Source organism: Neltuma alba, unplaced genomic scaffold, assembly GCF_004799145.2.
Source record: "Neltuma alba isolate B1F8T4 unplaced genomic scaffold, ASM479914v2 tig00003021_pilon, whole genome shotgun sequence".
In the NCBI taxonomy this organism is placed as follows: domain Eukaryota; kingdom Viridiplantae; phylum Streptophyta; class Magnoliopsida; order Fabales; family Fabaceae; genus Neltuma; species Neltuma alba.
This window is the reverse complement of record NW_021633108.1, coordinates 53,896-69,230: the sequence shown is the minus strand read 5'-3', so window position 1 is coordinate 69,230 and position 15,335 is coordinate 53,896. Positions and strand designations below refer to the sequence as shown.

Sequence of the window (15,335 nt, the reverse complement as noted above, 5' to 3'; positions counted from 1 at the left end):
CCTCTGAAGAGCAGACAGGTTCATTGTCAGATCCTTCATCAAGAGACTGTTTTGCGTTTGCGTCCAATACAATTTTGATTTTTCTGTTCTCTTCTGTTTTGCGTCCACCGGGAGACAAGGAAGTCTTGGCCTCGAACTCCTCTTGTCCTACCTCATTGTGAACTTCGGATTTACCATTTTCTCTGATATGTCCCTTTGGAGACTTGGTGATATTCACTTTCAGTAACTCTGGAGCCACCCCATTAGGCTCTCTGTTTTGCCTTCCTCTGAAAGTTTACGTTTCAGCTTCCCCACCATCTCGAAACGAGATTATAATATATTTTTACCAGGAAGCAAACGCTCTTCTGGCCACAACACTGACTGGTGAGGATTTTTGAAGACTTCTGGCCTGGCAACACACATGCCAGGATATTTTTCCATCCAACTTGGATGCAAGGATTGCATCTTGATACAGCTCTTGTTTTCCACCTGCATGAACTATCCTCACAAAAATATCATTTGATTTTTGAAAGCTGTAGTCTGGGATGCCTTAGTTCTCTCTCAGCTGGCTCTTTCTTCTTCTGGATCTCTATCATTCTTCTCCACCAGGGCCTAACGAGTAAGCAACGCGCTTGAGCATAGCCTGCAGCCAGTGTGACCCCAATCTTTCATTCTCACCAGTTACTGATGGATAATGTTGGGTAGGGTCTGAGCATGATCAAAGTCAATGATATTTAAACATTTAGCCACTACAGATTCCTCTTGTTTCCAATGGCCGGCCTGCCACTAAAATAATATTTCCCCCACGTCACCAATGATAAAACCAAGGATCAGCACATTCTTAAACATATGCGTGTGAAAAGGTAAATGGTTTTCTTGGTCATTCTTCCTAGAGCGAAACAAAAATTTTGCCTAGAGATGATGAGAAAGGATCCACGCTCCTCGAATTAACTTCAATCTTGATACGGTGTCAGCTCTGCAGACACATCCTTGTGCCAGGATCGTACTCCCATAAACCTGACAAGACTTGACGCTCCAACTTCTTCAGCCTCCCACTGATCCAGTTGTTATGAATAACTACACATCCCTTCCTCAAACACGCTGCTTTGACATCTTTGCTCTGCCACAAATCTAGGTAAGCACCGTTTGGAAAAAGGTCTCTGTCTAAAAAATATACTGTCACGTTTGTTTCAGGCTCCATACATCTTTTATCACCTGCTCTGTTGATTCCACCTTCCCCACATAACATGTCATAAAAGCTTGGCTGCTCAGATAAGCCTGAAGTTGCTGCATGTTTCACCACTTTCTCCATAGCAGCAATTGTTTGATTATCGGAATGAGCATAATAGAAGCCAGAGTTCAAACGTCTGGGTAGGTTTATTGGTCCTGCATATGTGGCATTATCTTTCTTAACAAGGAAAATAACAGCTAATAATCCACCTTCCCTCAAGATTGTTTTCCTATATGGCGAAAGAATGGAGATTTCATTACCATATGACTACGCATTACGATGTTTCTCACTCAATTCATTTTTATACAAGTATTTTATGTCCTGAATTATGAAAAATAAAATGTGAATCTTAACTGAGGGATGCTGACCTTCCTTCTTGAATTCATCAGACTGTGCAGCAAGAACCGCAGGGCCAAAAGATTGAAGCAATGGAACTGGGTTTTTAAACCAATATACATCGACATCACTGAGAAGTACATTGTAACCTAGCTTGAGGATCTTCAAAACTAATCTGGACTTCACTTTCGTCACCATCTGAAAGCACTTTGTTCCGAAGTGGCAATCATTAAAGCTAATATTACTTGGAGCTAAAGGATCCCTGAAAACAGGAATTCCCTGCCATAAAAGTGAATGAGAAAAGAGGAAAATCAAATTCAGACGCATAAACCTGACTGCTTTTAAATAGTCCAATAAGCTTGTAAGGTCATATAAATGGTGGTATCAAATCAAAACACTAGAAATGTCAAAAATCTCTTGGCCAAACAAAACAAAAATTCATAAATCATAGTGTGACTCAGTTCTTTTACGGTCATTTAACAATTAAGGCTAGGAGTTTATGTAGGGTATAACTATGACTCAGTTCTTGAAAGGGGAAAAATTCGAAGTAGCTTAAATCAAGACCCGGTACAAACTAATGCAACATTGTAGAGGGCTATTAGCTAGATTTTCAAGGTTCATAACGTAACTCCAACCAATATGATCAGTTCACTAGGTCTCAGGTTTGTGTAAAACACCAATATAACATGGTTAAGAAACTCCATAATTCCGCACGAATAAGTTAGAATATACGCAAATTATATTCTTCCAAAGAAACTGCACTATACCTGCAAGATCGAGAATTGATAGGTTTCCTGATCAAGAGCACAAACTATAAAATTTGCAATGGAGAGGTGACGCAATCTACAAACCCAACTCATGAGCATGTCCTTGTAACTATATCCAGCAACTGTAACTACAATCGTCTTATTTTTGTCTGCAGTAACAGACAGGAGTGATTCTAAGGAGAATGGAAGTTCCAAAGGTGCAGAATGTAACATCTTATCTTTGAAAGGGTACTCTAATAATCCGGCCAGTGATCTCCGGTCGGCAATGCAAGTTACTGTGCTTTTCTTTAACCAAGAATGGAAGATATTCCCCTTCCACTGTCTCACTTCACCTCGACGTCCAATTAGATGGACACTATTTTTCAGTCTGTCAATTATAAAATATTGATCACCACATCTGAAAAGTTTAAGCAGGCTAGAATAGTTAGCTTCATTATAAAAGAATGAGCCGTAGCGTGACCCTAGATGGGAATTGCCCATGTACTCCCATTTTCGGCTTTCAATATCTAAAGTGATAGAATCCGTAACTGTAGGATGGAAATCATCCTGACCATCCAGATGGAGGCTTGTGATGGTCCAGCTAGCATCAATCACCAATCTGAACTCAGATGATAGAGTCTCATGGATTATCCAACTATTATGTACATTTCTCCCGAATAAGAAAGGAGGAAGAACTCCATTATGTAGGGGCATGTCCCCGTTGTTCCACGCTATGAGCATTTTTGTATCACAATGATTCCATTGCCAATCCTTTTGAAGTATTTCCCGCAGCTGAAAGAACAAGATATGAGTTAAATTTTATTGATGTACTTCTGCAAAACACGGAACAGTCCTTCAGGTTCTGTTCTGGAAATTCTTTCATACCTCTTGGATCTGCACCCGTTTCCCATTATCTGTGTGCCAATGTTTTCCAGAGTTGTCCAAGTGGAATGGAAAGTAAGAAGCATTTCGAGATGAAGCAACAAGAAGCCAATCATGGTCAAGTTCAAATGCACGATTTAGGGTGGAGATGAATCCAGAAACGATAATGGTTTCGGGATCAACTATAACATATACGTCTGAAGTGAACGAGCGTGATTTTGCAATCATGGAATGGAAGAATGGAGTACCAAGGAAGCTGGATGCATAAAAAGCATATATTAGAAGACAGTAACTTGGAGCTTACCCTGCAGAGTAAGCAACACCGCTTTACCTTATTTTCACAGTTTTGATACCAAAAATGAACCATTATATCTTATTTTAAAGCTTATGAAATAATTGACCCTAGTTGCTTTCTTGTTAAGTAACTAAACATGCAAAAGATAAAACTTTTCTAAATTTTGGAATAGATACCCTGCTTCCCAATGCTGCAGCCGCGTTTCACTTTGGTTAATAATCCCTTAAGAATTTGGCTTCAGTAACTTACCATGCCCTGAGATTGTATCAACATGCTTACCCACTTGCATTGATCACTAACTAATAGGCTCAGCTTTTAAACTTCAAATCCCTTTTCTCTGGTTCAAGAATTACACACACACATATATGTCAATGAATAAGGAACATAATTATAAATGTCTTCTTTTCCCCCCTTGTAAAAAATAAATTTTCGTTCTCAGATAACTGACACCAACGACCGCTTTCCGAAATCTGAATTATGAGTGTCCATTAGTAATGCAGCACATCCATGAAACGTTTATTTCTTCTCTGTATTGGAATATGCAGAGTTATAGCATTACTTACGTGAAATCAATGTCGGTATTAACCAGAACGCGGGAACCAAAAGCGGCGGAGAAAGAGGCAACGGATGGGTCTTGGCTGTACAGAACAATAGAAACATGTGGAGATAAAGCGAGCCATGATCGAACAGCTAGAGTCTGCCTGGTGCCAGCAGAGCCCGTGAAAGGTTTAGGCGCTGTAAATATAGTGATATTGAGATTTCTCGAATGCAATACAGTATTTGGGTTTATCTTGGGAGTTCTGATCTGATCCTTAAGCGACGGTAACTTTTGAGTGGCATACAGAGAGAGGCCAATCAAGATAAATCCGGATAGCCAAATCAACCATAGCTCCAGCTGAAATGCCTGTCAATTAGATCCAAGATAAACACAATAAGAAACAAAGAAGACGAATAAAAATGCAACTCACAAGTGTTCAAATAAACTCAATAGAACTCAAAGGAAGAGAGGAAGGACCTTCATTGTTGTGTTGTTGAGCTCACAATGAGCTCAAGATTCGGGTTTAAACGATTGTATTATTGAGTGTGAGTTTGGTAATAAGGAGAGAGAGGAAATGAGACTTTAACGGAAAGAAGGTAAAGAAATGCAGAAGTAACAAACCCACGAAGCCGGTGGGAGCAGAAGCACCGAGACGGGAAGGCCATGGGACATGTGAGGTTTGGCGTTGCAAGCACGTCAGCTTCCATTGAGGAAAGATCTTCATTTTGAATTGAATTGAATAATGGAATTCTCAATGGAGGGAGGAGATCAGAGAAGGCTACGTGAAGATCCCCAAAGTCAAAAGTCAAACCTGCTAAATGACAAAAACTAACGCCATAACAATACTTGTTCAAGGAAAGGCCGAACGCTTTCCAAATGCGTTTCATTCCCTTTTTTTTTTTTTTGCCGGCGTTGAACATACGTTTCGTTCAAAGACCGACATCATTTGCTGATACGGTGTGCAGAAAATTAGTGTTAATCAATTCAATATCCACTATTAACATGAAAATATCTATTTTGATCCTGATTTAAAGATAATTTAATTTAAAAATTATAAGTATTTAAAGCTCATCATGGGATGATCCTGATTTTCCCGAAAAATTATTAATTTTATATTTTTAAGGCATAATAGTTTTTGAGCTCTTGGCCATACCAATGTTTACGGTTGATGTGATTATGCGCTTTGGTGAAATTAAGTTCATAATGTTAGATTTTTGTCTTTGGTTGCCTTTTATAATGTTAGAATTAGGTTTTATTCTAAAGTCGTGCTATTGAGTCTATTGAGTCTGTCTGGCAGAATGGTTCAGGAGCCCTAAAGTTACTTATTTCAACTTATTAAGCATGTTTAGAATTTTAGTACCTGGCTTTTGGCCTATCTTATTATGATTATTTTTTTAAAATTTGGCCTATCTTATAAGCTAAAAGTTACATTCAGAAGCAGGATTGCCTTAAGTTAAAAAAAAACTACTTATAACTTATTAAAAGTTACTTATAGGCCTATCTTACTTATAACTTACTTTTTATTCAATCATAATCTAAACAATTTTTTGTCCGATCTAATTTTTACAAACTAATTTTTATAAAATTCAATTCAAATATAAATTATATTAAACAATTTAAATTTTTAAAAATTAAATTAAAAGTAAATTATTTTTCCTATCACTAATTCAAATGGACCCATTATTACTTCAAAAGTGTTCGTAAAAGAGCCATGGGTCCTAAGGAAAATTATTGAACAACATACACACTATTGAACTCTTTCAAAATCGGTATAATGTTATCTTTTTAAAACCTTAATTCTCCAATTTTTTTAAATATAACTTATTAAAATTTTTTCTTCTATTTTTTCCCATCATTTCCCTCGCCACCAAACATAAGGTTAATGTTAAGTCGACCGTATAGAAACACGCACAGAAAAACGTGCGCGAATAAGTACAAAAACGAGAGCGAGCAAGTATTAAAAATAATCAAAATTGATCGCGATAAAATACTGAATTTTTTTGACCTGAGATAAAATGTTGAAAATTGACGGATATGGATTATTTACTTATCTAACATATGGTACAATCGTGATGCTTGCTTCAAACGAAAGTAGGATGTGATTCCTCTTCTTTGCATGGAATTTAAATCAAATTCTATTATTAGTAACGTATTGAGAATGCGATTTCTCATACACAGATAAATTATGAAACAAATAGGAATTAAGATTTTTCAAACATTAAGAAACAAAGTTAAAGATACACTTGCCTTAATGACAAGAAAAAAGAATAAAATTAGTTCAAAAGGTAAGGAATAATTGTATGCTTTTTTTAATCAATTTCATAAAATAAACTAATTCAGACTCTGGCTAAAAAAAGTAATTTTTTTCCCTAGGCTAAACAAGGCCTAAATTTGACACAAGTAATCTGCTTATGAAGTAGAAAAACAGGGCAGTGACCAAGTGATTTGCAATGCCTAATCATGCAGCGAGGACATACATTCAGAATCAAATTTCATTGCCCTCTATTGCATATGTCGCCAAAACCAGGACATTGACATGGCTACATACAAACAGACTTCCAGCAAACAAGATGGGAGATACTAGAGACCATAGATTTTTTTTCCCTTTCTTTACATCAAAACCTTGCCACCAAAGCGAAAAGACATTCCTATCACCGTTTCCACTATGTATTTCTCCCTTGAGAAGGGCAGAACCCAATAAAATAACGGGGTATGGATGTATCTGACTTACAAAAATCGTGCTACTCGTGAAACCTCACTGATATTCTTTCTCACACACGACCTTCGGACTTCACGCCCACACCCTCCAATTGTCTGTCCTTTCATCTGAATTTCGTTGATGCAACCATCTCCGTCCTCTTCATTCAGGTATTTCTGGCTAATCATCGATGCCGTCGACCAGGTGATCTGGATCTTGATCTCCTTCCCCTGCATAAAAGCAAAAACAACACGTAAACAAGGCAGCTCTAGAAGGCACATATTAAGAAGCTTGGCAAATTCACCTGAGTAGCTCATTCTTATATGATGGTGGTGATGGGAGTTTTGTCTCAAAAACTTAAATCATAATCAGGTAAAACTTTGTGGCAACAAACCTGGAAGTATCAAGAGAAGAATAGGGAGAATGCCTGCGCTGAGAATGCTTGCTATGAGGAGACCGCGAAACTTGTCTAAAAATGAAACCACCGTACTGACTTGGTGAGTTAAAAGGCACACAAAGTTTAGGACAAAAACTCAACCTTGTACAGAGTCAAAACTCCATAGGAAGCAGCTTGTTACTGTAAATCTTTTTCTGTTTTCGATTAATAGAGTAGAAGACGCAATCAAAGTTTACTAGCTACTAAAACCTCAATAAAAGCTACAAAACTAACTGATGAGACCCTCTCCTAGTTCAATTAGATAGAGCGGAACAACCATCGGGTACCACAATTTTGTTCATCAAAAATTGAGTTCTTGCTATAAATAACTGGTAAACAAAAGAAATGCAATAGTACTTTATCACAAGCAGATACATGTATGACCCAAACAGTTAGTTGACTTGTAAGATGCACAGAATTTATAAAATTTTACCGTATAACTTGCACAGGGAAATGGCTAGAAAGAAATTGAATGAGATCTCAGCTTTAAAATACGGGAATTGCTAAAATCCCAGGCTCAAAAGGTGCAAGCAGAAACTAGCTATTAAATAGATCAACTATCACTAGATGAGTAAAGACAACAATTTATTTGGATTAATATGCCTTTGGGACCTTTTACATCTTGGTCTCAACTACTAACTTGTCATGTAAGAAGTCACTTAACTTGCCCCTAATCTTTTTATTACTTTCATAATTTATCATATTATTACATTTTAAAAGATTTTTTAAAAAAATTATAAGAAATAATATAATGCACGTCAAGCCTCTAGTAATATTGACAGCTCCTAGGTTCCGTTTGATATGAAGCATTAAAAATGAGGGGTATAATTGGAATTAGGATTGAACAAATATGTTAAAAGAGTATTTAGTATGAGTGATTACTTGTTACTTAGGATTAGACAAATCCATATAAGTGGGATTGGGGAATACCATAGGGGAAAGTAGTATTCCCCAATCCCACTTATATGGGATTGTCTAATCCCATGTAACTAGAAATCACTCCTACTAAATATTCTTCTGCTCCTTAATATAAGACCTATTTAACTAATTTGATTAGATTAAAAAAGTTAGGTAAGTTAGTTAATTATAAGAAATATAGCATGTTTTTCCTAAAACACCATAATTATCTTTTTTAATATCCTCCCTTCCTCTTTTATTTGATTATGGTTGAGGAAATATCAATAGGGGTAATTTAAACAAAACTGATAAATATGAGAAATAAGTTTTATATTTAGGACTAAAATCAACTTAACAACCAAGTTTTCTATTAAGAACTAGAGGAGTACTCTTTAACCTTTTTTTTTTAATCCCAATCTCAATCCTTACCTTTTATTTTTAATGCTTCATACCAGATAGGACCCTAGTTCAAATTTAAAGTCTCTGCAAGTTTGACATAAAAGTTGCACTCATGCAATAATATCATCTTGTAAATAATACAAGTCAGCCAAGCAGAGGCATAATGATGAGCAATGATACATGCATTAACCGAGTGGCAAGAATCCAAAGCTCGGATATATTTCTGACCCGAAAAATAAAATAAAACAATTGAATATACAGAACTGTTAGGCTAAACATCTGGCCTATGAAAAGTGAGATGTGTTCTTTCGGTTATGAGAATTCAGGCGAGTGATTGTGGCATCATAAGACATCAACTAAGGCTGAAACCAGGAAATGAAAATGCCAAAAAGAAGATAACACAATAGCAGCTAACAGACGCATGGAGAAGAAGATAAAGGATTTGGCTATATGACTAACAGAAAATACGTTCTAATTCTTCCATGGTACCAAAGAAAGAATCAACTTAGTTCGCACATAAAATAAGTAAACAAAAATGTCACAAAAAAAAAAGTAAAGTAAACAAAAAGTTATTAACCACAACCACCGAGATTATATTTGCAAAAAAAAAAAAAAAAAAAAAAGAGGATATGACAGAAACCTGTGTAAGTAAGCACAAACTAAATGATAATTAATACGATTGTTACTCTTTTTATATCTGGAAGGAAGAAGGAATTGCTTTAAGCAAAACAGCTCGTCTCTGTATCTAAAAGACCTGAACACCAAAAATTGATAGCACAAACCTGAATATAAATAATGAATGTTTAAATAAAGTATACCTTCTTCTAGACCTGACAGGAGATGGTGACAAGTCTCGTTTTCTGGCATGTGGCTTCCTGCAGTACAACAATGTCATGATGCACTCTACGTTACAGTTAAAGGAAGAAGGTTAAGGGAACTCTGTCCAAAACCTTTTTGAGCCATCTGAGCCTTCATCACTTGACTCACTCGTGCGATTAACCGCCTGGTCTCTGCTGCTTCTACCTCTACTGCTTACTGATGATGAACGTTTCCTTTTATGCCTGTCAGACTTGCTTGACTCTTTGTGTCTTGATTTGTGTTCCCCCTTATCCCTTGAATGTTCCTTTCTTCGGCTAGTTTCTTCCATGGAACTACCTCTGCGGCTTTTTTCTGCTTCCTTGTTGTCTCCCTTGGCATCTGCAACTGAGGACTTCTTCCTTGACTCAGAATCCCTAGTCTTCTCCCCATGCCTTGCACTGTCATCCTTCCTCCTTTCTTTTACCTCATTGCTGCCATCTGCTTTTTCCCTTTTCTGATGTCTTTCATCCTTTCTTCTATGATCCTCATTAACTTTTTCATCTACCTTAGCCTTACTACTTTGTACATCCTTAGCAAAGTCCACTGAAGAATTCTGGCCATGTCCATCAGCTTTTTCCATTCTTTTTCTGTTTTCCCTAACTTGAGGATCTTCTGTTGCTTTTTCAGCACCAGTAGCCTTTCCATTAGTCCTATCATGCTTTCTTTCAAAAGCATTAAGCTCATTCTTCCTATCTTCGGGAACATTCTTGGAAGCTCGTAGATGATCTAATTTTTTTGTCACCTTCTCGTCATGCAACTCTGCAATAGCCACACCATTGCTAGTTTTGCCCAAATTAATCGCCAAATTTGTTTGACTTCTGCCATTTTCATCAAGTTTCAACAGTGAACTGCTATTAGTAGGTACATCATGCACATCTTTCAATGAATTCTTAATGCCAGCCTGATGACCATCTTTTAAAGGCAGCACACTCGAACTATCCATTTCATTATCTTCATCCTCAGCATCAGAAGCATAGTTCCCAAGACCTAAAACATCTCCTGGAGAGCTGGAATTAGATTTTTCATTGTCAGCATCGTGTTCAGGTTCTTTGACTTTAACTGGAACTAGAACCTTTGCGGATGCCTTATGAACTGGAACTGAGGGCGGGGATGCTGATGCCTTATGGTTTGAAGCCACTGGAAGAGAAAAAGGCAGAACTTGTAACGTTCAAGAGTCCAGAAAGTTAAAAATTCAATTGTCCATTAAGACTAGGGTTTAAAAGGAAAAACTAGAGCACGTCAGAATATTACCTTCAGAAGTCAGATCATCTTCCCTAAGAACTTTAGTTGCAATTTCATCAAAAAGCTCATCAGTTACCTGCTATGAACCTCTAGTTAGAACCACAGGATAAATGAATTTCTTTCTTTTCCTTTTTCCCCCTTTTCTTCTCTTTAGCAGGTAAATGTAGTGAGATAAGGTAACCAATATTTCTAACAAAACTAACCTTCAAAAGAACTTCAGTTAACACGCGTTTTATTTCCTGGTTAATGGCAGCAGTTCGAACAGCTTCAACATCATCCTACATAAAAAGAACATGGCTGATCAAATTTCAAAAACCAGAGCTGATATATAACAATTAATCAAAATTGCAGAATATATAGAAGACTTGTTTAGCAAAAAGAAACTTTATAGTAAAAAATAAAACCTCTTCATCTTCCTCCTCCTCCTCGGCTGATTTAGAAGAATCAATGCTTTTGCTATCTTGCTCGTCACCCTTTGTATATGACTTATCAACACCATCATTCATGAATTTTGATTCCTCCTTAGGGTGCTCAGCAGAAGGAGTAGCAATAACAGCTTTCTTTATTTCCTCTCTAAGCCAATTAGGTACTGAGGCCTGAAAAATAATTGCAAATGAGATTTAATAATATGTATGTACGTATGCATCCAACCAAGCACAAACCTTGAAAGCATAGGTACCTTTTTAGGACGTTCTGGAACACCAGAGACCCCATAAGCATCGACAGAGAAAGCTGATGTGGGATGTATTGTAGTTCCCGCACTTAGGGCAAAAGGTGCAGCACCTGGTGGAATTGGAGGAGGGAGGCCAGATCCAGGAAACCTTCCAAATGGCGGTGCCACATGCCCAGGAACAGGAGGTGCGGTAATAGAAGGGTCATGCTGCAAGATGTACTAAATGTCAGCATATTCATATGAAACCCATGAATTAGGGAGCAAAAAGACAATCAAATCAAGACCTGTGGCCCTGAGGCAAGAACTGGAGATATGGGTGGATAAACAACACCAGGTGCCACTGGAGGAGCCCAATTATTGATTGAAGGCACTCCACTTACAGGATCAACGCCTCTGATAGAAGTAGCTGGATCATGATGACCATAAGTTGATTGCATTTGTAGGTCACCATCACGATTAAACCTAGGTGTAAAATCTAGAGGCTGATCAGCAAGACTGATAGCTGGGTCCACTGAATGGCTACCAGATGCAAAGGGTGCTTGCACTGATGGCTGCACATGATGTTGTTCCTGGGATGACAAACTTGACAAATGCATCGATGTGTATGATTGCTGACTCTGATGATCAGTTCCATTACCTGTCATTTTAATCATCAGTCAACTTGGGAAATAATTGACAGAAGAAGAGAATGCTTGAAGTTCAAAGTAGGCCGCAGATGCCTGGAATTCCACTCCTCAAAGTAATGCTGTTGCTTCCTCACGTTTTGTATGATAACCCAACTTCAAATATCATACTTGGAAAATATGCTATATATCAATTATTCATCAAAGATCTAACAAAACAAATTTATATCTAGGAGATCCTTTACCACTATAAAAGTGCATCTAAAAAATGTTTCTCTAATTTCTCGTTTAGATAATCACCATAAAAATGCTACAACTACACCTAAACCAAGGAACAAAAACTACACTAACTGATTAGAAAACACTGAATAAAAAATAATATATTCACCAAATTGACAATTCTCTCAATTTTATATGCAAACCCAGTAGCATGGCCTGCCCATTTTACATTTTAATTGATGCTCAGAATTTCGAACAAAATACCATTAACATCTGTTAAAAAGAATTCTTTCTATGATTCCATTAGAGCATCTTTCAACAATGTAACATGACCCCCAATCAAATATTAAAATGAAGAAGCACCATAGTGATACGCAATTCACTAGGCAAGTTAGCGTCTGTCAAATGTGACAAATTATCAATATGAGGTAGTCCCAGCAAGTGAGGCGCAGAGGCGCTAAAAAAGATGAGTTCCCACAACGATGATATGCTATATTAGCAGCAATATGTTCCATCCTACAGAAGGATTACTTACAATACTTGGGATGACAACCCTCATAAAAAATTAGCATACAGTCGTGCAAATAATGATTCATAATGCATGATGAAGTCCACATTGGATATTGCCCCATCATTATATAACACGTATTTTGCTGAGAATTCTGAATCAATCTAAACATATAAACAAAACTCTTCCAACTTTAACAAGGTATGAATCAAGCAATTTGATGGTTAGTTTCCTATGTTTAATACCCCAAAAAAAATGTTAGAAAATTACTTGAAACAGCTACTAATGTATTCGTCACGTCATGCCTAGACCAGTGCAATTGCTCAAGCATATTAATGTGATCTAGTTTATTGATCTAAAAATATTTATTAGACAAGGTGTTATGTAATTGTAAAATGGAATTAGTTAGGGAGCTAGTTAAGGGTAGATGGGACCTGGAATTTACTATGCATTTGTGATGTTAATGACTATTGGCGATATTGTAATTAGGCTTGAATGCCTGGATAATGAATTGAGTTTTCCCTTTCCCTCTATCTCTTGTTCTCTGTTCTATATTCCTCTCTTCTCTCTGTTCCCCCTCTCTACCTTCCCCTCTCTCCTTTCCTCTCTCCTTCCCAATTACTATTATATATCAGTGGCGTCAAGAGCCTGGTCATCCTCAGCCAATTGTGATGGAACCCCCTTCATTCCCAGATCCCAACTACCCTTAACTAACTCCATACATAATCCCTCTTCTTATTACAATCACATAACCGAAAGATTGTAATAGAATATTTGTTCAAAGGAAATATAGCAGGGACGAGCTAGGGTCAAAAGGATCTCTCTTTGGACCAAACTTAGAGAGCAATAAAATTTATGAAGCTACGATATTTTGCAAATTGACATGCTTGGTTTACAACAGGTCCACAATTCGTCATCATATATACTACAAGAAAAAATTAGAATATTAATTTATGAGCCATTTCAACACGATTCTTGAGCAAAGCTTCACTATCGAATTCAATATACTAAGTAAATAGTTACCTGCAACAGAACTATAACTAGAAGGTACCTCCTGCTGGTGAACTGATGTGTTCGTAGGTAGGTTTCCTTGGTGCTGAAACGCAACAGTTGGATCTCCAGTAGTGGTTCCATCTCTAGAATTGTATGACAAATGTCCATCTGATGCATAGGGTGCCTCTGAACTGACAGATGCATGCTCCTCCTGATGTCCTGGAAGGCGGCGTTGCATGGATGCATCTGAAGAGGAAAATTGTGGATAGCCAGATGAAGGATGAGAGTGGTTTTGAATATCAGGATAACGTGAGTCAACAGGTTGTTGATACTGATCATGATAATGGCTTTGCTCCTGTGATCTTCCAGCAGGTGAAAATTGTGATTGCGAATGCTGATGCTGGCTTTCCATGGCAGCCTTAGCATCTGCCCATGCTCTGGCTCTGGCAGCCCAGTCTTCTTCGTTCTTATGCGCTACAATTACAAACCCATTAGTTAAAAAAGAAGATAGAGGTTGAAAATAGTTTTTAGCAACTCCCAAAGGGGCAGAAGAGGACTAAAAGGTAAAGCAGAAACACACATGAGAAATCACAAAATATGTAATCATATTTCCCTTCCAATTATTGCATGTCAAGCCACTTATTAGTAATAACTCTTACAAACTACAAACGCCATGACAAAAAAGAACACATAAGATGACAAAACAAAAAATGTACAGAAAAAGGATGGGAGAAGACAAAACAAAAACACAGGTTACAAATAAAAGCAACGATTCTCGTACAAAAGTGCGGCAACTAACCTGGATAATCCCAGCTTTGGTTGGGAGGCCAGTTAGGAGTGCTCCATTCCTAGAATAGTTGACGCAATTACGAGATTAGCCAATCAAACAATCTTAAACCAAAAGAAGCTCACATTCAAAGTCCACATACATGAACTTATAGGAATCTTCAAAAAAGTTATCAACTAATTAATCCAAGAAAAATAATTCAAGGAAAAAAAAAACAAGATAGCCAACGATGTAAATACAAAGGCACCACTGTGACGAAAAGAACACGTGCTCATAAGCACCAGATTTACCTGAGGATAATGCTGAGGAATGTGGGTGTAAGGAGGGAACTGAGGAGACACATGGGAGCGAGCAGGGGGCGGAGGTGGAGCGAACTGGCCGAGATGGTAGGAAGGGGGAGGGGGATAAGTATTAGAGTGGGGAATGTACGAACCCGTCAGAGGAAAATGGTCGGGGTGAGGAGGAGGAGGAGGAGGAGGTGGTGGTGGGGCCCACTGTGGTGGAGGTGAAGGAGTCTGAGACGGGTGGTACTGAAATTGGTTGGAGAACCAAGGGCCTTGAGGAGGGGCCGGTTGCCTCGGTGGTTGTATCTGATTATGTTGATGAAACTGAGAGTGGTTGGGATCCGGCGTGTGGAGCGGAGGTGGCTGTGGCCTCATGTAACCGTGAGGCTGCTGGAAGGAGTCCATGAAGGGCCTTCTCTTGTAGCTCTGAGCTGGAGGAATTCGATTTCGAGATTATGAGGTATGTAGATTTGGACCGCAGGGAAGAGTTCGCGGGGCCAGAGAGCGGAAGGGAATGAGAAGAACGGACGTCGGAGAAGGAATTTTAGGAGGACGAGGGTTCACAGAGTCGCCGTGGGGCCTAGCGCTTGGAATCAAAAGGCTTCGATACATCGATATTCATATTCATACTCTTCCGGCAAGTAATTAAGATTTAGTGTGTTCGGCTCTTAAATAGAATAACTATTTTTTATATTTATTAATTTTTGTTAA

The 15,335-nt window shown here is 37.9% G+C and overlaps 2 protein-coding genes across 2 annotated transcripts; both read right to left on the bottom strand.

Moving 5' to 3' along the window:
* Nucleotides 1-932: 932 nt before the first annotated feature.
* Nucleotides 933-4,268, bottom strand: LOC114740014 (beta-arabinofuranosyltransferase RAY1). Its single transcript, XM_028928130.1, has 5 exons — nucleotides 4,033-4,268; nucleotides 3,178-3,430; nucleotides 2,314-3,084; nucleotides 1,579-1,825; nucleotides 933-1,365 (listed from the first exon to the last, which is right to left on the bottom strand). Exons 2-5 carry the CDS (start codon nucleotides 3,400-3,402, stop codon nucleotides 950-952), a joined length of 1,659 nt encoding a protein of 552 aa, XP_028783963.1. The 5' UTR covers nucleotides 3,403-3,430; nucleotides 4,033-4,268; the 3' UTR covers nucleotides 933-949.
* A 2,213-nt stretch (nucleotides 4,269-6,481) lies between these two features.
* Nucleotides 6,482-15,208, bottom strand: LOC114740013 (transcription elongation regulator 1). The gene is made up of 12 exons (XM_028928129.1): nucleotides 14,631-15,208; nucleotides 14,353-14,401; nucleotides 13,584-14,027; nucleotides 11,495-11,847; nucleotides 11,217-11,417; nucleotides 10,942-11,133; nucleotides 10,741-10,815; nucleotides 10,547-10,613; nucleotides 9,388-10,432; nucleotides 9,256-9,312; nucleotides 7,100-7,174; nucleotides 6,482-6,935 (listed from the first exon to the last, which is right to left on the bottom strand). Exons 1-12 carry the CDS (start codon nucleotides 15,027-15,029, stop codon nucleotides 6,890-6,892), a joined length of 3,003 nt encoding a protein of 1,000 aa, XP_028783962.1. The 5' UTR covers nucleotides 15,030-15,208; the 3' UTR covers nucleotides 6,482-6,889.
* Between the last annotated feature and the right edge of the window lie 127 nt (nucleotides 15,209-15,335).

Excerpts from the sequence above, each read along its gene's own strand:
- LOC114740014 (XM_028928130.1), bottom strand. The coding sequence starts at position 3,402 with ATGATTGCAAAATCACGCTCGTTCACTTCAGACGTATATGTTATAGTT. Across the intron at positions 3,085-3,177 it reads AACGGGTGCAGATCCAAGAG|CTGCGGGAAATACTTCAAAA; the intron begins GTATGAAAGAAT and ends TTGTTCTTTCAG. Across the intron at positions 1,826-2,313 it reads ATCAATTCTCGATCTTGCAG|GGAATTCCTGTTTTCAGGGA; the intron begins GTATAGTGCAGT and ends CTTTTATGGCAG.
- LOC114740013 (XM_028928129.1), bottom strand. The coding sequence starts at position 15,029 with ATGGACTCCTTCCAGCAGCCTCACGGTTACATGAGGCCACAGCCACCT. Across the intron at positions 14,402-14,630 it reads TTCCTCAGCATTATCCTCAG|GAATGGAGCACTCCTAACTG; the intron begins GTAAATCTGGTG and ends CAACTATTCTAG. Across the intron at positions 10,433-10,546 it reads AGATGATCTGACTTCTGAAG|TGGCTTCAAACCATAAGGCA; the intron begins GTAATATTCTGA and ends TTTCTCTTCCAG.